Source organism: Sarcophilus harrisii, chromosome 2 (assembly GCF_902635505.1).
Source record: "Sarcophilus harrisii chromosome 2, mSarHar1.11, whole genome shotgun sequence".
Classification (NCBI taxonomy): domain Eukaryota; kingdom Metazoa; phylum Chordata; class Mammalia; order Dasyuromorphia; family Dasyuridae; genus Sarcophilus; species Sarcophilus harrisii.
In genome coordinates, this window is record NC_045427.1 from 152,838,628 (window position 1) to 152,860,651 (window position 22,024).

A 22,024-nucleotide genomic window follows, 5' to 3' on the forward strand; every position below is an offset into this window, starting at 1 on the left:
GTCTGAACATATTAAATACAGTGTGAAATGCTTGTCCACTTCTCATCTCTGCAGATGAATGGGATAGGAGTACGTTTTCATTTATTTCCTCATTCTAGCCATGCTTGTTTGTAATTTTGCATCATAATGGTTGTTGCGATTTTTATTCTTGTTAGCATTTTGTATATTCACCACACATCATTTCTTTTATTTATAATTTATGGAAGAAAATAAGCGTTTCCATAACATAGTATAGTGTAGTATAGTATAGTAAAAGAAGTACATGAAACTCAAATAAGCAACAGTTAGCATGTAAATTTATTTTCTTTTTGTCACCTGTCCTGAGATGGGGCTATTATTAGACACATAGGTATATTTAAAAGTATGTGTATGTGTGTATATAAAATTCTATAATACTGACACTTATGTAGATTTTTTTTTTCCTTCAGGTGTCCTTTATGTCTCTCTCCGTCCCCCCATACTGTAGTACAATAAAAAAGATGATTTGCATATGAAATCAACATATTATTTCTTTCAAATATGCAACAAAATTATCATGAATTTTTCCTCTTTCTCCTGATATGGCTACCATTAGACATAAATGTGTACACACACACACACACACACACACCCGTACCCATACATCCATACATATATGTAAAATTATTCTGGACATACTTCTATTTATCATTTTTTCTTTGGGTACAGATAGTGTCTTTATATGTCCTTTATAGTTAATTGGGTATAATTAATATTCAAAATAATTTAATCTGTCAAAATCAATCTGAAAACAATTTTGGTATTGCCATATATGATGTTCTCTTGGTTCTATTCATTTTTATCAATTGATGAATGGCTTAATTGCTTATAAATTTGAGTCAGTTCTCTATATATTTTGGAAATGAGGCCTTTATCAGAACCCTAAAGTGCAAATCTTAACATCTTACCCCAACTCACTCCCTATTCTCTCAGTGCCCATTCAGTAAATTTCAATGACTCATGCTTCCAGGATCAAATATAAACTTGCTCTTAATTTTCAAAGCCTTTTCATAACATGTTCCCTTGCCCTTCTATCTTTTGTCTTTTGACACTTATTTCCTTCTATGTAAGTCTGTGATGCGGTGGCCCTGGCCTCTTTGCTGTTTCTTGTGCATGACACTATCTCCAAACTGAGCAATTTTCACTGGCTGTTTTCCCCATTCTGGAACTCCCTCTACTCATCTTATCGAGTTTGCTTTACTTCCTTTTAAGTATCAGCTAAAGTCTCACCTTCAGTAAGAAATCTTCGTATTCCTTAATCTTAAGGCTTCCCTTTGAGATTTCTCTCAGTTGATTCCACATAGAGTTTGTTTGTTCTTCATTGTTTCCTATTTTGTCTCTCACATTATTAATTTGTGAGCTGATAAGAACAGGAACTGAGCTTTTTTTGTTTTTCATTCTATCTGTGGAGCTTAGCATAGGTCCTGGCATTAGGGAAGTGCTGTCAGGGAGCCAGCATTAGGAAATATGTATATGTATTTTGACTCTAGATATATAAGCTTCATTTGGCATTTTACTCAAATGTTTTTCTAAGTTAATTGGTTTTTGCCTCGTGAAATAAAAAAAATTAGTTTAAGTGACTTCAATGTCACTTAGGTTAACGCATGTTTATAGATGAGGAGGGTAAAGTAATAATAACTAGGTTGAAGGAGGGGGCAAGTAGCTGAATCTAGGTTAGAATTCTCGAGTTCTTGGACTCCGTAGTAATATATTTTCCACTCATCACATGATCGTTTTACCTTTTATTTGGACTATTAAGATTTTGGGGGAGAATCCCAAAATTTGAATTTACTCTATTTTAACCCATTTAATCAAATTTGAGTTAACAAGTGAATTGTTGGTTTGTCATGGACTTCTTCTGTCCTCATTGTTCTTCTAGTGCTCTAATATGCCTATTTCATAGAGAGAGTTTTAGGGATTATTTGGTTTTAGTGATTAAATTGTGAGGAAATGCCAGTAATTTCTGGTTATCTTCTTCAACTCTCCCAAGGGGAAAAAAAATAAAGTGCTTGAATGATGGCATAACATATCATAGGCAATAATTTTTATCTTTAAGGTACCAAGGTCCAGGGGGTGGTATGAATATTTCCTTAGGTGCTCTGTAGGGCCAGCATAGGTTTTTCATTTATTTTTGTAGTTTCCCTTCCTTAATGTCCTTACCATTGTGCCTGCTATTGTACTAATTTTGGCTTTAAAGAATGTCTTTTTTTTTTTATGCATTTCTTACATATATCACAATTTATTCAGCCATTTCTCAGTCAGTGGACATCCACTTTACTCTCATTTCTTTACTGTTATGAATATTTTGATATATTCTGAACTTTTTGTTGTTGTTTTTAATCTCCATGGGGTCTATGCCCCGTAGTGATCAAGGAACAGTGTTACTGACTTCTTGTAGAGGGCCAGAACTCTGAAAAGGTGTACATGAATCTAGGTCAGCATGGCGCTTATAGTATAGGTATACTTAGTATGGTGTTGTAATGGTTCCTTAGTTCACACATAATCGGTATGCTGTAATGATGTAATTGTACTAAGGTGTATAAGGGCCCTGACACTTGCAGGACTTCAAAATCTGCAGGAATCATTGGATTCCCTGACACATGAAGTAATGGACAATAGATTGGGTTTTGGACTAACTCTTGGTTGCTGAAGGATGTATATGTATGGTTGTTATTTATATACCCTCCTTCTAGGACTTATGGACATGTATAATTCCTCATGTTGATTCATTTGATTCATATTGTTTGTTACATCACTACTAGCCTGTGTTATATTACTATATGCTTGTGTAATATCTCCCATGCTGATGGATTTATATACACCTTGTTTCAAGTATACTTCTCCAAAGTTCTGGCCTTTTACAACTTCTCTCATTTCACAGTTTTGTCAGAAGTATATAAGCTTGCTTGTCTCCCCCCCCTCCCCCCCGTTTTTCAAACATGACTTTTTTTTTTTTAATGTAATGCCAAAGAAACTGAGGCAAAATAGAGATTAGAGAGTTTTTAATATTTTATTTGAATTGCTGAGAGGGAGAGATTTTCTGAGGGGCAGAATCCACTTTGTCCCCTAAAGGCTGAATTGGACTTTAGTCTCAAAGAATTCAGCCTCTCATGTGAGATTCCAATAATTTTTATATGGCTCTAGTGATCAGGAGAGAAAAGGCACTGACCACTGGTGAGGGTGACCACCGGTGGGAATTTCCAGGAAGGGACCATCGAGCCATTCTGACAGGGTGAGGAGTGAGGCCCATAAATTCTTGATAACTTAGGAGGATTTAGGAGCCAGGATGTTTGAAATAGAAGATCTCCCCCTTATCTGAGATTAAAGATTTACAGTTTATGACCCTAGAATAACTCCCCTTAAGTTATATCAGTTTTAATAGTCAGGAAGGGGGGAGGGGGATTGCAACCAGGGGATTGAGACAGAACAATTCAAGGAACTGAGGCAGAACAATTTAGGGAAACTGAGACAGAACAATTCATGGAATTGAGGGAGGACAATTTAGGGAAACTGAGGCAGAACAATAAAAGGAAACTGGTAGAACAAAACATGCCTCAAATTCAGGATAATAGAAATGGAAACTAAAACACCTGCAGTTTTGCCATTCCCCAGTAGAGAAGGGGTTAAAAAAAATATGAACAGTGCTCAAAAGAACTTAAGGCAGTTAATAAACTATGTGAAAGAATCTCCCCCAAATCACTAATAAGAGAATTGAAAATCAGAATAACTGATGTTTCATTCCCCCAATTCGGCAAATTAGCAAAGAAGACAATACAAAAAGAAGGACCCAGGGAAACCATCTTGTCCACTGTGTCATGTGTCTTAATGTTCCCACCCACCTGGTTTTCTTCTCCTTTTTTTATCTTGTTATGTATTGTTTTCCCCCATTAGATTGTTAGCTCCTTACAATTGTCTTTTTCCTTTTCTTCTATTCCAGTGCTTAGTATAATGCTTGGCATATAGTGCTTATTGAATGAATGATAAAAAAAAAGGTTTTCTTTTAACCTAAAATGTTTTTCCTCCTCTGTAAGTTGTGAAAGATGACAGAAATTGAATATTAACTTTGTTTTCCAGATGAGATCTGTGTCTGTGGATTTGAATGTTGATCCTTCACTCCAGATTGATATCCCTGATGCCCTCAGTGAAAGAGATAAGGTTAAATTCACAGTGCATACAAAGGTAATTTTATTTGTGGAAAGAAAGGGGAAGGTGGTAAGAGAGACTCTGAAGCTCTAGATTATGTTCACTTTGAACCTTTTGATAGATATGGAAAGATCCATGGATTGGATTATTGGTAAGGGAAAGATGGCACACTACTAGCAGTGTAGAGGTAATTGTCCACATTTACTTGGAATTGGTAGTTATCTCTCAACCTTTTTTCTTCCTTTATAGACCACCCTGTCCGTTTTTCAGAGTCCGGAGTTTTCTGTTACAAGACAACATGAAGACTTTGTGTGGCTACATGATACACTTACTGAAACTGAAGAATATGCAGGACTCATCGTAAGAGCTTAAGCTTTAAAGAGGCAAATTATTCTACTAAAATGCTTTTTTTCAAATATTGCTTGCTTTATTTGAAAAACTATAATTTGTTTTACTATCTTCCAGCTCATTTTAACAAAATGAATATTTTTCCACTTAAATAAGATACTCCTAATAAAACCTTTCAAATAGTTGTGCTTTTCCAAAATATCATTAGTGTTATAAAATTAGCATTATATTCCCTTTTGGTCTTTGGATCTGTTTAATGAAGAATTGGCTGCAAACAGTTCAGTAATAAAGTTTATCTGAAGTTTGTTTCATTTTGACCTGTAGCCTTTATTTAGCATGAGCTAAATAAAATAAGGACCTTTGTAGACCAACCTAACCAAAAACGTTTATCCTTAGTATTATAATAGGATAGGACTGGTACTTTTTAATATTTATTTTAGCACTTTTATCAAGTAAGGATTTAGGCCCATGCCATGGTCTCTGTTCTACTTAATCTTGTAGTTCTTTTTTTTGTATCTTTGAAATGTGGCCTGATGTTTAAAGGAATACTAGATGCAGTTTGACCTGTCAGGTAGTCAATAAAAGCAAATGGTTTCTCAGCCTAAATGGTGAGTCCTACTTGACATTTTAATCCTGGTTGGCAGTTGAACCTGTGGATTAGGGATGTCTACTTGGCCACTTTCAAACAAAATAAAACGTACCCATGAAGTCCCTTTGTTTGAAGACTACAAACTGTTTCTAATTTTAATGATGATTGTGATGGTACAGTTCTGAAAAATTGAATCTTGGGAGTTTTAAATGTTTAAGCTGGTGTTAAAGCTGGATAAAGTCTCTGATAATCTACCAGCTGACTTTAATATGGAAAGACACATTTTCTTTTCAATTTAAGTTTGAATGATTACAGTAAGTAAAGCTAATTGCTTGTCTAGGACTGGCATTCTTCTTCCCTTGCCCTGCCCAAGTTTTGCATGTTAAATACTGGTGGTACTAAAGAAACAAAAGACTCTTATGCCTGAGTTACTAATTGGGGATGGGGTTGAATAAGATTTACTCTGGCTGCTTGGTCTGCCATCCTCCTAAGGGGAGAGATAATGCAGCTGTCCTTTTGTTTTGTTCCTAAATATTGCCCATTCTTGGTGACTTTGGAATGAGACAATTGAATGTAGAAAGGAAAATTGATTCTTTAAATATGATCTGAAATAGCATTTCTTAAAACCCTTCTTTAATGCCGTAGTCAAGAGTCCTTATAAGTATTGTATTGAATGCAGATACCACCTGCTCCTACAAAACCTGACTTTGATGGCCCCAGAGAGAAGATGCAGAAACTGGGGGAAGGTGAAGGTTCCATGACAAAAGAAGAATTTGCAAAAATGAAGCAAGAACTAGAAGCGTAAGTAGTCTTTTGGAAGGTGGCTTTTGGTTATTGACTTCTTTTAGAGAAAACTTGAGAACAAGATGAGAATAGACACAGAATATATTTGTTGCCTACTGGATGTGAATGTGGTTTATTGTTATCTATTCACTAATAGGATTGTAGAAAAGTTACTGGTGGTGAAGACTTTATAGACTATCTCATCTAATTTTTTCACTTCATAGAGGAGACAGGCTCAGAGCAGTGAGTGAATTATCTGATGTCATAAAGTAGCATAGCTGGCATATAAACCCAGCCTCACCAGTAGCTCACTTTTCATTTCATATCCTAAAGATGTACTTTTCTTTGTTCTGTCTTTGTTAATTGCTTGCACAGAAGAGCTTTTGCTCTATTGTTTTTAGTATATCTTAGAAAACCTACTTAAAGTCCCAGGTCAAAATATGGGATATGGGAGGGGTAGAGAGCCAAGGACAGAACTTTAGGATACACTTTATTATTCTTCCTCTTTGCCTCCTCTACATTTACTATCCCTTCCTAACTTTCTCATTGGCTTCATTCATAATATTCTGCTTTCCTAGTTTTCTTTCTATATTTGGCCTTTCTCTGGCTTCTCTCTTTCTCCCCTGTCCTACATAAAAATGTTACCTCAGATGACTGGGACAGATGTGCTGCTTTCTTAGTTCCACACACATACATACGTCTAGCTACCTATTGAACATGACTGCCCAGAAGTCTTCTACCTGTTCATTCAATATGTCAGTGCTGATTGCCATCCCCTAAGTTTTTTCTTCATGATTTTTCCATTTCATTTAATATTCATATACTGCCTATGTCATATTTAAAATTTTGGCATCATTTTTTCTGTTTCTTCCTTTGTCTCCACGATGTTGCTAAGTCCTGTTTTATCACTTTAGAGTCTCTCTTAAATCTGTCCCTTCCTGCTATTACTACCCCTTACTGTATTACTGTGGCAGTATAATCAGAGTCCCATTTTTAGACTCTCTTGTCCAAGCTATCTTGCTTGCTTACCAGTGTTAGAATAGATTTCTTAATGCCCCGTTCTGATCATGGCTTCCTATTGTTTGCTAGATACAAATCCAGATTCATTAAGCCTTGCAGTTAAGAGTTCCATGGTTTGGCTTCAGCCTATCTATTTAGTCTTCTCTCACTACAACCATCCATAGACAATATATTCCAATATAATTGGACTATTCATTGTTCTGCAATCATCTCATACTTTTCTGACTTTGGGCTTGTTCTTATGCTGGGCTGTCCTACTTTGGAATATTTACTTGGGTTGCTGTTTACTAATGAAGTTTTCCGTGATCATATCTTCCACCCAGTTAAAAGTTATTTTTCTTTCCTTTGAATCTTCATAGCATTTTTTTTTTTTTTTTTTTGTATCATTGATCATTCAGATTTTTTATTCTTTTATTTGTGTACATATCTTATCTCTCTGGGTTATCTCCTCATGCAAGTACCATGTGTTTGTCTTTGAATCTCTGTCAAAATACTTTTTTTGCACATTTAGTATGTGATGATAGAATGAATGCAGTTATTCCTGGTTTTGTGTTAGGTTCTCCAACTCTCTATTGTATAAATTTTATTTGTAAATATGTTAGAACTGGACTAGTTATTTCATATTTACTTTGCCATGGTAGAAGTATATTTGGCAGCAAACATCTAGATTGTAAACTTCTAAAAATCAGAGGCATATTTGCTAATTTTAATTATCTTCTTCCAAACCTCTATTTCCCTATACACACATACATGTAGTAAGTATGCTTGTATATGAGTGCCCAAATATTGGTAAATTTTTATTAGCCAAAGAATAGTCTTCAAATTTGTGGGATAGTTAAAAAATTAATAGATTAAGAGAATTGAAAACAATCCATTGAAATCTCTGCTTATTTCAGACTATATGCTTGTATTAATTGCATGGCTTCTCAGAACTATATGGCTGTTTTTGAGTGGAGATTTTACTTGTTTCTTGTTTTCCTCTCTATATAGAAGAGAGCCTAACAGCAGAGGGTCAATTTTAACTTTCCTATAGTTGGCATGACAATTGTGGCATGACAAATGAGTGTGATTCTAGTTAATCCCATATGACCAATGGGAGATTACCATGATGATACTTACTATTGATTTTATAATTTATATATTTATTTTACTTCTGCTAATGCCAGTATGTTCTTTTATTGATCTGCTGCTTACCTAGGTAAAGATAGCAACTTAATCAAATGCTGTTTTTCACACTAGGTCAATACTGGGGATCATTAGGAGGGCTATCAAAGAATTGAACACGGGTCTCAATACTGTACATTTATTTCAGGGAATATCTAGCTGTCTTTAAGAAGACTGTATCATCCCATGAAGTTTTTCTTCAGCGGCTTTCTTCTCATCCTGTCCTCAGCAAAGACCGAAACTTTCATGTTTTCCTGGAATATGATCAGGATGTAAGACACTTACATCTCTTTTAGAAGGGTCTATTATGATTATACTGCATGCCCCAAAACTTGAGAAAGTTCTAAACTTGTCACCAAGTTGTACACAACTAGAGATACCATGTTAGCAAGAAAAGCTTTTAGATTTCAAATGAAGCCATTATAGAAAGCATTTTGGTAACTTACTCATTATCTTTCCTTAATAGGAAAAGGAATTTTTCTTTTTTCTTTCAAAGCACTCACTCTGGCCTTCACTGCATTCCTCCTCACATGGACAGAAGCCTTAAGGTCAAAGAGTAGTCACATGTGCAGACTCATTCATGGTTCAGAGAAAGGTCTTTGGTCATGTCTGTTCTGCTTCTTGAGGTTTTTGTGACAGGGCTGCAGGGGTTTTTCATGTTTGGATTTCTTGTCTCTTGCGACCTATATGGTTATTAGACTCCCATACTATAACTAAACTAATATTTTTCTTTTCTAAATGAAGGTTGTATATTAAAATACAATCAATTATGTGACTTTTCCTTTTTAGCTTTTTGTAGGCAGCCTAAACAAAGGTTTCAGATTTATGTGAATAACTCTCTGTAGCTGATCAGGCAATGTTATACCATATCTTAAGAATTGAGTTTCAAGAAGTAGGGAGACCTTTGCTAAGGCTTAACTCAGTTTAGCTTAGCTGAATTGGATGTTTCATACATCCATTAAAGGAAGTAGTTTCTAAAAGTGACCACACTGGGGAAAATGTTAAAATGGCTTAGAACAGGCTCTAGTTTTTAATGTCATCTGTATTTCATGAACCATCTTTTTGAAATCTTTTCATTCTTTTTTTCTTTTCTTTTTTTTTTTTTTTAAAACCACTGCCTCCCTCCCTACTTCTAGCTTAGCGTTAGGAGGAAAAACACCAAGGAGATGTTTGGTGGCTTTTTTAAAAGTGTGGTGAAAAGTGCTGATGAAGTTCTTTTTTCTGGCGTTAAGGTAAATAACTTTTAACTTTATTTCCTGAAATGTGATTTCTTTTTCTGGGTATTGGTTACTAGTTGTATCCTCTACTAATAGAAGAGAAAATGAGTACTATATTAGAGCACATCAATGATAAAAATGTTTCCCAACAAGAACATTGTTTAAAAACAGTTGGATTTTCTCTTTTATGTTCACATTTCTTTAAAGTGCTTTGTATAGAACTCATTTGCAACTGTATTAGTCAAGGGAAAATAGCATCAAAAAAAAGGCTCTAATATATCCTTTTTGTTTCAGTGACCTACTTCAGCTACAGCAAGAATAATCTTGGGAAAAGAAAACAGGTTTTTCAGCAAGTAGAAGCTGGAGGGAGAGCTCTCAAGATGTAGATAGGGCTTCCTTCCGAGGAAGGAAGAATCAGGTCATAGTAACAGAAAGAGAGACAGACAGCAAGGATTCACGAATAGATAAACAGCAACCCCAGAAGGGAAGAACAAAAGGACAGCCAGAAGAGAGTTCAGAGCTTAAAATTGGGGTATATATAGAAGAGAACCTAACAGCAGAGGGTCAATTTTAACTTTCCTGTAGTTGGAATATATTTGTCTAGGGTCCTTTTTCCTCAGGATACAGATGGCTTTACATATCTCTTACACCTCTTAAGTTGTCATACTAATTTTACCAACAAGAAAAGACTAAAAACATAGTTGACCAATTTTGAAAGATGTCACCACAACAAAACCGAGCTCAAGAAATGTCTCAATATCAAATTTTGCTCTTATGAAGTGGTCATAGTATTATGCTCTATTGTTTTTATAAGCTGATAAATTGAAGATTGAACCCTGGTTCTTTCAATATCAGCTGTTTGTTACTTTTAAGTCTCTTAAACTTAGCCTGTGACTTCAGTTTATATATTTTTTAAACAGATAGTCATTATCAAGTACACAGAACATAGTTTCTTCCCATACCTTCTAGGTTACAGAATGAGTCCCTTGTTTCCTCTATTAGAGGATTGTCTTTACCAGTCAAGTAATGTATTATTCTTGGCCAAACTGGGCAGCATGCCCTTTGAATAGTGTTGCTTTCCGGTGGCGATACAAGCCTTTAAAAAAAAAAGCCTTTAAAACTCAGCTGATATTAATTCAGAAGGATCACAGTGCAAAGAGAGAACAGGGAGATGTTCCCATTTGGGCATTCCTTGGGTGAACATCTTGAACACAATCTTCTTGTGTTGCAGCAAGCTTCTTAGGCTTCAGAGATGTCATTGGGCTTTAAGAACTCCTTTATCTATCTGCCTTGTACTTTAATGAGAAATGAAACCTTACCTGTCCTCATGAAGTGTTGTCATTTTCAACTCCTTCCTCTCCACTAATCTTACCCTTTTTTAAAAAAAAAAAATACTTCCAATTTGGAATTCTTGTTTCCATATTTTTCCCTACCAACCTTGTTGAGGATTTAAAAAAAACAAACAAAAAAAACCCAGTATTTTACCATTACCCTAGAAATGTTTCTTTATAAATTACAGAATACTGCCAGATTGATTGAATGAATTTCTTCTGTGTGCAAAGCACTGTGACAGATGTAGGAGATGCAAAAAAGGGTACTGAACCTCAGGATTTGCCTCCAAGTCCCTATGATAGTTGGGTGTTTTTTTTTTTTTTTTTTTTTTTTTTTGGTTATTTATTTGTTTTTTCTATTCCTTGTTACTATGAAAAGAATTGGAAAGTTGCTAAGTTCAACTGAACTCTTTAAAGTTGTTTATTTTTTCTCTTCTTGATGCTTAGGTCCTAGCATGTTCTTCTCTTTTCCTTTCTCCCCTAGTAATATAGTTAAATATATCTCAATTAATAGAAAAAGCCATTTTAAAGTCTGATCTTTCATTGGAATGTCTAAACTCAGGAACTTTCAGAGTGAACGTTAGTTTTTTTTTTAAAGATGTGTTATCCTATGGAACTATCTTGGCTAGTCCAGGTTTTCTCTCTTAGTTTGGTCAACTTAATACCTTTTTTAATTAAAAGAAAATCTTTTTCTCCTTTATAGGAGGTAGATGACTTCTTTGACCAAGAGAAGAATTTCCTCATCAACTATTACAATAGGATCAAGGATTCATGTGCAAAAGCCGACAGAATGACCAGATCTCATAAAAGTACATACTATAGACTTTCTGGGTTTTAAAAAAGAAAAGAAAAATTGTTAATGTTGTCATCTTTGTTCTAGCAGAATTGAAAGTTCTATCCTTGTTTCTACAGATGTTGCAGATGATTATATTCACACTTCAGCTTGCTTGAATAGCCTAGCTTTAGAAGAACCAACCGTCATCAAAAAGTAAGCAAAGTTGGGGAGGATGGTAGTAAGGAGGGATGCATGGAAAATTAAAGTGGATTCTAAAATTCTAAAACCAAATTTTAAATTTGGAGTTTCTTTGTGCTAGAAGTGGTTTGGGACAATAATGACCTCTCTCCTCTTTTTGTTTACTTCTAAAATTATTGTCCTTTTTGCTCATGGCCCTTTCTTTTGAAACAGATTATTTTGGTTTATAAAAATAAAGTGGAAATACTTGTGTCATATTTGTAAATAGGCTTGCTTACTATTTGGAACTGTGCTAATAATTCCTTTATTTTTTGGCATTGTGAATGTTAAAAACTAGTTTCTCCTTAGCATTTTATACTCCTCAAAGCACTTTGATATCCAAGTTCTTTGAATCTTGTAGCCTAAAAGGTAAGTAGATTACATTGCCAACTTGGCAAATATTTATTTGTAAAATTTTGAAATTTCAGCCCACCTTAGTTGTCTTGTTCTCCTAGTTAAGTATCTGGGCTCCATGTTGGTGGCAATTAAGAATAAAGCCCAAGTCTGCATTTCCCATTGTATCCTTCCATCATCCTCTTACAGCGAGCTATTTCTTATACCAAAGAAAACAAGAAGTTTTATAAAAACAAACCAATAGGATCAGAAAAGTCTGATGTTTTAAGCAATATTCCAAATCCACAACTATTTGTGCAGAGAAGTGGGAGATAATCTCAGATCTTTTCTTCATGGCTAAATTTTTGGCAATTATAATTTTGTAGTCAGTTTTGATTGGTTTTGTGGTTCTTTGAGTAAAGTTTGTGTAGTCAGTGCATATGTTGATTTTTTTGGTTTTGTTTGCATCAGTTCGTATAGTAGCATGAGTTCTTCTGACTTTTCATATTTCATTTGTTCCATGTGTCTATTTAGTCATTTCCTAATTAAAAACACATATTTTGTATCCAGTTCTTTGTTACTACAAAAAATTGTTGCTATAAATAATTGGGTATATGTAGAATGTTTCTTTTATGCTTTCCAGTGGAAGAATCAAGGGATGTGGACATTTTGGTCATTTTGTGAATTTTCAGATTTGCTTTGGAGAATGTTTAGATTAAAGATGATAATTTTTAAATGCTAGAAACTTAACCTTTTCTGGTTTTTGTTTTTGAAATGTGTGAGGAAAACATTCTGTTTGTATAGAACGGGCAAATCAGAAATTCTCTAATCTACATAGAGCAAATTTAAATTAAAATAATACTTTTAGTGCTTGCAGAATGTAGAGAACAGTTATGCCTTTAATGTAGTTAAGTCATCTATCAAATGATAAAAGATTTACTTCAGGTTTCATAAACGAGCAAATACTCTGTTAGAAATTGATGCGATTGTTGTTTTATATCTTTTTCCCTTCAGATATTTACTGAAAGTTGCTGAGCTATTTGAAAAGCTAAGGGTAAGTGTTCGTGTCTTAATATCTCCCTTTCCTCCTAATTGGATTTGGCAAATAGTGGCTGGTTCTTTTATTTGTTTTTGTTTCTTTTTGTAGAAAGTGGAAGGTCGAGTATCATCAGATGAAGATTTGAAACTGACAGAGCTCCTTAGATATTATATGCTCAACATAGAAGCTGCTAAGGTAATGACTAAAAATCTTTAAGACAGGTGGTTCAGGTTTGTCTGAATGACACTAATGACACTTCTTGATTATTAGGGAGTTATAGAAGTTGTCTCTATTTTCTGTAGCATAAATTAAGACATTTTGCTGGAAACCCAAACTAAAAAATCATGTTACATTTTGACATTTTACATGTCAGTCAGTCAGAGAGCATTTAAGTAAGCACTTATTGTATGCCAGGCCTTGGAGACAGATAAAAATGAAACCGTCCCTGCTGTCATTGAGCTTCCCCTTCATTGGAAGGAGATCACGTGAACTTAAGTGTATATAGAAGAGATATAAGATCAGTGGCAGGAATAGTTGATGCAGAGAAGGAAAAGGCTTCTTCTAGAAGCTAGTGCTTGAGCTGAGTCTTGAAGTAACCGATCTGGATGGTGGTGGTGTGTGGGAGTGTATGGGTGCAGGGCTCACTACTAGTACAGTGCAGAGAATGGGGCATCATATATAAAGAACAGAGAAAAGGCTAGATTGCCTACATTGAAAGGGAGGGAAATGAGTTTGTTTTCCTGAGGCTCTGCATAAGAAGGAACTCTGAAGCAGGGCCACAGGAATTGTCAAGTAAAAGATCTTTTAGGGAAGCTCTAAGAAGATTTGGAGAATAATCATGTTTTACCAAGGAAATGTTTTTATTGTCCTAATTAGAGCTGTCTCCCCGGGCACATATCCAAAAATAAAAAAAAAAAAAAAAAAAAAAAAAAAAAAAAAAAAAAACCTCCTGGAACTTTTCAGGTAGCTACCATTTATTTCTGGTGATTCATATGAGTTTATGCCCTACAAGACAGAGAAGGTAAAGATCTTGGGAAGGGTTAAATTGCAACTAACAAAAGCTGATAGAAATTTATGTACCTAGTGTCTTCAGAAATCTTAGCAAAGGAACTTTGAATAAAAGATGACGAGGCAGAGAGAAAACCTGGGTATATCCACAAAGCTCTAATTATCCTATAGAATAGTCAGAATGAAAGAAGCATAACAGTTGAGGCATCTTTATATTCACAGTAGGCAAACCTATGGTCTTAAATGTTCAAAGTTCAACCAGCAAGCAAGATGAAATAGAGGTCAGTGCAAGGAGGCAATTTGACCTAATAGGTATCACTGAGATTTAAAGGAATAAGAGCCATCCCCAGAATACATCCAAGAAGAAAGATGAAATAGGGACAAAGGAATAAGGTGGGTGTGGGTAGCATTGAATATTAAGAAATTTGAGAAGAAATCAAAACAAAAGGGAAAAAAAAACTTGGCTCAAAATGAATGGAGAAACAGATAGGTTTTTTGGTTTAAGAGTATTCAGACCTTCTAGAATCTCAGGGGTCCTCAAACTACAGCCTGCAGGCCAGATGTGGCAGCTGAGGACGTTTATCCCCCTCACCCAGGGCTATGAAGTTTCTTTATTTAAAGGCCCACAAAACAAAGTTTTTGTTTTTACTGTAGTCCGGCCCTCCAACAGTCTGAGGGACAGTGAACTGGCCCCCTATTTAAAAAGTTTGAGGACCCCTGTTCTAGATCATCAGAGGAAGAAACTGAGCAGTTTGGAAAAGCAGATCACATGCTTAGTGTAGAGACATAACATAGTAGTCCTAAGGGACTTTAATTATTTATACCTTTGCTGGAGTTCTCTTTTTGCCAAAACAAGAGCAGTGAATACCTTCAAAAGCTAGAAGAGCCAATCAAAATCCTGATTTTTATTAATGGGGAGGAACTAACTGGTTCCTTAGGGGCTAACCTGGTTTAGTGAGGGTAGGAATAGACTTTTATGTTAAAGACTAGAAAAGCCAGTATAAGCATTTTTTTTTTTTTTTTTTTGAGGAAAACAAATCTCAAAAATTTGAGGAAAGATAGGATTGGGTAGATTAAAATTCTAAAGAGAAAGATATCCCAAAAGATGGTCAGTTCTGAAGACAAGGAAACAATTTTGATAAAAATTAAAATTCTTTAAAGAGACTGATGTGAGTACATGGAGAATCCATTGTGATTTTTAAAAGAGATATATACAGAACATGGAAAGACAAATATGTTTGGCATAATTTAGATAAAGCACAGAATAAACTGAGACTGATGATAAAAACTCAACAACAGAAAGTGGGTTTGAAGGGGTAGGTGAATGAAAGAAGGGTTAGAATTCATTAGGAAGATGAAATGGTAGCTGACAACGGAAGATGGACCTGCTCACTTTTGATTTTTTTTTTTTTTTCCCCCTGATTGCCAAAGAAATTGGCCTTTGGGAAAAGACAGGAAAAAACATAACTAGTAAGAAAATACCAAGCTGCCCTTGATGAATTGAAGTAACTTCACTCAGTTGAACTATATTCAACTGGTACTAATACTTGATTGAACCACATTTTCAGGTTTTGTACTGATATTGTCAGTTATATATGAAAGATCATGAAACTCTGAATCACAGATAGTTAGAAAAATGCAAATTAAAACAACTGAGGTTTTACTTCTCACTGTACAAATTGATCTCATAGTTTGTCATCTTTGCCTAGGTAGGAAGGGCAATTAACACGCTGTGAAGTGAGATCAGTTTGGCATTGTAGAAGAGAAGTGAAGAGAAGTGTTTATATTCTTTGACCCAGATATCTCATGACTGAATATATAACCACATTGAAGTAAAAAATTTGAAACAAAGGTCAAATAGATACCAAAATATTCAGTTGTGTTTTTTCTGACAGTAAAGAATGAGGAACAAAATGAGTGCCCATTGATTGGCAGTGAGCTGAACAACAGTAATATATGAATGACAAAATATTACTATGTAAATATGAGGAATTCAGAGAAACACTGGAAGATTTATTTGAACCAATACAGAACTATAAACAGTTTATATAGTCACTACAAGAATACTAATAAGCCAACCCATAAGCGCAAATCAGACTATGAGTAATTGGAAAAATTAGTAAAGTTCTAAAGAACATATATTGGAAGTGTAAAATCCTGTTTAGGTTCAAAAATCTATTTTAAGTACAAGATAAGCCAGCATGGTTAGATGATTGTGTGTCTGATAAAATCTAGAAGGGGATCTTACTGGATTGCAAACTGAGTATGAGCCAGCAATATGATCTTGGGCTATACTAAGGGATGTGTAGCTTTTAAGGAAAAAAGGGCTGAAAAGCTCCTTCATATTCTTCGATTGACCCTGTGTGTGCTATAGTGATAATTTCTGGGGGCAAAAGTTTGGAATGGACATTGAGGAGAGAATCTTCAAGGAGAGCAGCCAGAATAATGAAGGACCCATAATAGTCTATTCTGTGTAAAGATAGGTAAAGGGACTGGGGTTGGAGAAGGAACCACATATTGAAAGCTGTCATGTGGAAGAAGGACCAGACATTCCTCTTCCCTCCTTTCTCCCGGGATGTTGGAGGTGCAGAACAAGGATGGCCAACTTTCTTACCATTATAGTTAACCAAAAGTGGAATGGACTACTGTAGAGGCAAAATGGCTACTTGGGCCAGGGGTCGTGCTGTTGGGGATTCTGGTTAAATGTGGCTTTGAGTAAAATTCGCTGAGTTGTAACATTTTTTTATGATTTCTCCTTGGTTAGAGTGAGCTTTCAGACCTTTAACCTCTAGGAGGCAATAACTTTTAAAATTGAGTACTTTTTGTTTCCATTTGTAGGTTCTCATTATATAATTCTGGTTAATCTTTAAATCAGAAAGATGAAAGGATGGATACTTTTAGAGATTTATTAGCATTGTGAGACTTCGCTGATGGATGAATCCTTATTTCAGTCTCATGGACATATTAAATGCCTGACATTTGAAAGGTGCAGGGCAGGTTGCAGCGGTAGAAGGCTGACCGAGGAGTCAGTAAGATCTTGGTTTGATACACTTGGGGTAAGTCACAGCTTCCCAGGGCCTCCAGGTAATAAGCAGACTTAAGTTACAGACAGGTTTCTCATTTTCATTGATGGAGGGAGTTTCTTCCACATTTGGAGTTTCTCACCCTGATGACCAGTCTTCCATAAAGGCTACAGAGGCACGACTTACCCCTGCTCCTTGCAGAAGAAATGTCCCATCCTGGAGTCCCTCTCTTCTGTGATGATGTTGGAGGAGGTTCTGTTATCTGTTCTCTAAGACATTGACTGTTTTTTTCTAATTACTTATGGTTTGACTTGCTTTTCTGAATTGGAAGACATAGTATATAAAGTGTTTGAGGAGAAAAGAGAACTAACATCTGAGAGATTGGGAGGGGGGCGGGGCAGGAAAAGCTTTGTGTAAAATGAGATGCCGTATTTTGGATTAAGTGAGGGATTCTGAAAAGAAGTGAAGAGGGAGAAGAAATCTACAAATAGATTGCTGTAATAAGTTTGGCGATGGAGTCTCAAGCAAGCAAAATAGCTTAACCAGAACAGTGTGTTTTTTAAAGGGAAGGAAGATGTAATGCCTTAAAACATAAGTAGAAGCCATATGGAAGAGAACTTTAAATGCCAGACTGAGGATTTAGAAAAATACTAAGAGATATTTTGATTAGAGAGGAAATTTGGTCAGATGGGTGTTTTAGGAATACCCTTTTTTCCAGCATATAGATTGGAGAAGTGTGGAAACCAATTGGGAGACTGTTGCAATATTGCAATAGTCCATACTAGAAATAAGAACCTAAGTTAGGGGTGTATACACACAAAGGGAAGTGTGTTTAAAAGACGTGCAGGCAAAAATTAATGACTTAGATGGGTTAACAATGAGGAAAGGGTGATTTCAGAGGTGAACTTGGGTAGCTAGAAGGATAATGGTGTCATTGACAGAAATAGAGAAGTCGGGAGGATGGATAGTTTTGAGGAGAGGAAATAAAATTACTTTTTGTTGTCTACCAGGTACTTGCTAGGGTTTATATACCAGTTGTTACTAACAAAATGAGTTCTAAAAGCTACAGTATATCTTGTATAGTTTTTAAAAATACCTACAATTAAGCCATTTTACCTTGGAAATATTAAACTTTAATTTTATGCCATCATAGAATGATTGTTTTAAAGTAGTGAAACCAGTGTCATTTTTTTGGTTCTCTCCCTTCATATAAAAGCTTGGAGTTTTAGAAGGAAAGTTGAGTTGCCTCATATGTCTTCTTTCTAGGATCTCTTATACAGACGTACAAAAGCTCTTATTGACTACGAAAACTCAAATAAAGCTCTGGACAAAGCCCGGTTAAAAAGCAGAGATGTCAAGCTGGCTGAGGCACACCAGCAAGAGTGCTGTCAAAAATTTGAGCAGCTTTCTGAATCTGCAAAAGAAGGTGGAATGATGCTTTATCTATCAACAAGTGTCTGTAATATAGCTGAGTAGAGCATGTTATACAGCCCCCAACTGGTTTAGTGTTTACTTCAAAATAGATTAACCTGTTCCAGGGCCATTAAGAAACATGGAAGATACTAGTGTGCACTGAATGCTAAATATGATTGCAGTGGGTGTGGAAAGGGAAGGTTACAGAATAAGATGCCTGTCTAAAGTTTTTTTTAATGTTTTCTTACATAAGGACTTAACAGTTCTTGGGTCCAGCAGTATGGCAGAAAGTAAGTTCTTTAGGTAATCTTTAATGCTATCAGAGGGCATTCTTATACTGCACAAATCAACTAATCTTATGAAGGATTGAGTATATTAAGTACAAAATTTGTTCATTACTCTCCATTTATAAGTTATTGTGTCTCATAATGAGGTACCTTGGGGGACAATGATTATATAAACTGTAAAAAGTCAAGAAGCTACTTCATATATCTATAGAAATCAACATTGCTCTTGATGCTTGATGAGAAAGGATTAAAGGATTGAATGCAGTTGTTTACACTGCAAATGGTAGTGTTTGAGGTTTGTCCTCTCCAATTAATGGGAATGTCTCCTATCTCTACAATTTCCAACTTAACTATAAATATGAAGTTTGCTTTACATAGTACTTACACACATGTGGAAGGCATTTAAGCTCATGATTTGTAAAATAGATATATTATATCTTTATCTTGAAATGCCAGTGTTCATCAGTGAAGTAGTTTTAGGATCGGGTTGACTCAGTCTGAATAGAGATAAGGTTTAATTTTTGAGAAGCAGTCTCTGATTGCATTGTAAGGGATTATAACTTTGAATCTTAGCATTTTTATAGTGTAAAAAGAATATGCAAATTTTTTATGTTTTTTCAAGTTGAACATTTGTCTCTTCTGTAGAACTGATCAGTTTTAAACGGAAAAGAGTAGCAGCATTTAGAAAAAACCTAATTGAAATGTCTGAACTGGAAATAAAGCATGCAAAAGTAAGTGTTATCTTCAAATTGAATTATTATTTAGTGCAAATTTTTATTTCATGAGTTGGAAAGCAGAGGGTTGTTTTTTCTTTACTGCTAAAACTTTGTGTCATGTGTCTCAGAACTACAGCTATGCTCACCCAATGTTATTAATTGACTTCATTAAACTATATCATTGGACAAAATAACATTATTGGGAGCTAAGCGGAATGGGAATCTCCTGGTAGGGAGCACTGAGTTTTCAAGAGGGAAGTTGTCCCATTTCCATAATTGTCAAATGGAGATTGGATTGGAAAAATGAGCTTAACCTTAATGTGGACCTAATGATGTTCAGATGAGTTTGTGCCATTTTACCATAGAATTTAATTTTAACCTATTAAAGATTTTGCTATTATTCATCATATACAAGGTATGCCAGTATTCGATGAAAACAATATCATGAAAAGTCAAAGTAACGTGACACTAACTTATATTGTGTTTTCTGATACCATGATTCTCATACTTATTTGATTGTGTAAACTAAAGAGGACAAAACTTAATTAAGGACACCCTGTTTGTTCTCTATAAAAAGTAGACCGACCATTCACCTAACAAATGAGAAATCGTGTAGTTTTTGAGAGCAACTATGGGTAGTAGGAATTAATAATTCATGCCAGAAATAAGACTAGGCTGTTTTATTACAAACAGCCTTCTAAGATCAGTTCTTCAGACATTTAAAAGAGAATCCCTAGAAGGTAAGATTAATTACAAGTATCCATGCATAGTTGTGTGTGTGTGTGTGTGTGTGTGTGTGTACAGGCATAAACTCTCTCCTTTGAAGCATGACTGTTCAGAAGTCAGAATTGTGTGTTATCTATGCAAGTGTGCAGGTGGAATTTCTTTATAAACTACAAGGAAACCCAGGACTCTATTTTTAGGATATTTGAAATTTGGCATATCATTAGATATTCCCACTAAGATGTGTATCTAGTTCTGAATATGTCTAATGGAAAAGTCAATCTAAGTGGATTTTAATTATGTTCTGGAGCTTAAGCATTTTAAGATTGGTGACTAAGTGATTTATTAGACCACCTCACAGCTATTTCTCCCCTTCCTTCTAGAATAATGTCTCCCTCTTGCAAAGCTGCATTGACCTTTTCAAGAACAACTAAGTTGCCTTTTCTCTGAATGAACCTGAATGAACTGAAGATGAATGTGAAAACCAGCATCAATTGCACTCAATTTCATTAGCCATGGAAGATTTATTTTTACTTTTGACTAAAAATTTAGGTCTAAAAATTTATATAAATATTTTGCTTTCTCAGAAAAGACTAACACATAACCATGTTTAATTTTTTAAAACTTACTTTTGAGTTCAATTGCATATGTATTATTTGGACATAGCTAATCTTTCTGTCACATACATCTAATACCTCAAAGAGGACAGATTTCAAGTTCTAAAAGTTCTAATTTTTAAATGGTAAGAAAAGGTGCCCAAAAATATGCCTGTTGGAGGCATTAGCAGGAGAGTTTGGTACAAGTGTCCCATTATTACTTGTGTTCCCATCCAATTGAAAATTAAAAATTGGAATTTGGAGCCAATTACATAAAACAAAACATTCATCAGCTGAAGAGTTGAATGACTGATGTCCAAGCATTCCATTCTTTCTTTAATCATATTTTCCCTTGTTATTTCCATAGTTCTTTAATCACCTCAAGTCTTTATATTATATTTGGAGATCAAGAATATTTCATTAGATTTATTTTTGTAAGTAATCTTGTACAGTACAGGTTTTGTAGTGGGAATATAAATATACTTGGGGAAGAGAAATTTTCTTCTATTTAGAATGTCAGCAGTTTCAGAGGGAGAAGAAAATACCTAAAGGGTGTGGAAACAATATAGTGGCCTAGTAGAGTTTCATTGGCCATGTTGATTTTTTAAAACTACTACCTGCTATGGGGGAACATAAAAATCCATTTAAGAAAGGGCTTGTGTATGTCTTCTTTTCTTTTCCTTTATGTCTATTTTGTTTTTTACACAAACTGGTTTATTGCAAAATATATAAATAATAAAACATAAAGAGTATTTCTTGGAATTTCCTGGTTTTTTTTTTTTTTTTTTTTTTTTAATGCGTTAAAAGTATATCTGAGCCTCTTGTCTTCCTTTATGATGTGAAATTGTCTTAATTTTGGTTGGTTAGTGATCAATAAATGTGGCCTTTTTTTGATGGGGTAGGAGGAGGTTCACTGCACCATGTTGACAGAGAGTTGTGTATGCTTTTAAGTCAGGGGCAAAAGCTAAACCAGAATGTAACTGCTGGAAAGCCCTCTCTGAATCATTATTTTTGGCAGTGGTCCTGAATGTCACAATGACTTAACATGAGTCTTTTTTTTTTTTTTAATAGCCTTTTATTTACAGGTTATATGCATGGGTAACTTTACATCATTAACAATTGCCAAACCTCTTGTTCCAGTTTTTCACCTCTTACCCCCCCACCCCTTCCCCCAGATGGCAGGATGACCAGTAGATGTTAAATATATTAAAATATAACTTAGATACACAATAAGTATACATGACCAAACCGTTATTTTGCT

At 35.0% G+C, this 22,024-nt stretch overlaps 1 protein-coding gene across 1 annotated transcript in view; it reads left to right on the forward strand.

The window, feature by feature from the left end:
* Positions 1–21,514, forward strand: part of SNX5 (sorting nexin 5) — a 44,408-nt gene extending 22,894 nt beyond the window's left edge. Inside the window, exons 2-13 of the mRNA XM_003758152.4 lie at positions 4,093–4,197; positions 4,411–4,521; positions 5,778–5,899; positions 8,214–8,337; positions 9,202–9,297; positions 11,317–11,422; positions 11,526–11,601; positions 12,973–13,012; positions 13,106–13,192; positions 18,295–18,454; positions 19,374–19,459; positions 20,551–21,514. Coding sequence (XP_003758200.1) covers positions 4,093–4,197; positions 4,411–4,521; positions 5,778–5,899; positions 8,214–8,337; positions 9,202–9,297; positions 11,317–11,422; positions 11,526–11,601; positions 12,973–13,012; positions 13,106–13,192; positions 18,295–18,454; positions 19,374–19,459; positions 20,551–20,601 — 1,164 coding nt within the window. The 3' untranslated portion in view covers positions 20,602–21,514. The remainder of the gene's footprint in view (positions 1–4,092; positions 4,198–4,410; positions 4,522–5,777; positions 5,900–8,213; positions 8,338–9,201; positions 9,298–11,316; positions 11,423–11,525; positions 11,602–12,972; positions 13,013–13,105; positions 13,193–18,294; positions 18,455–19,373; positions 19,460–20,550) is intronic.
* The last annotated feature ends 510 nt before the right edge of the window (positions 21,515–22,024 follow it).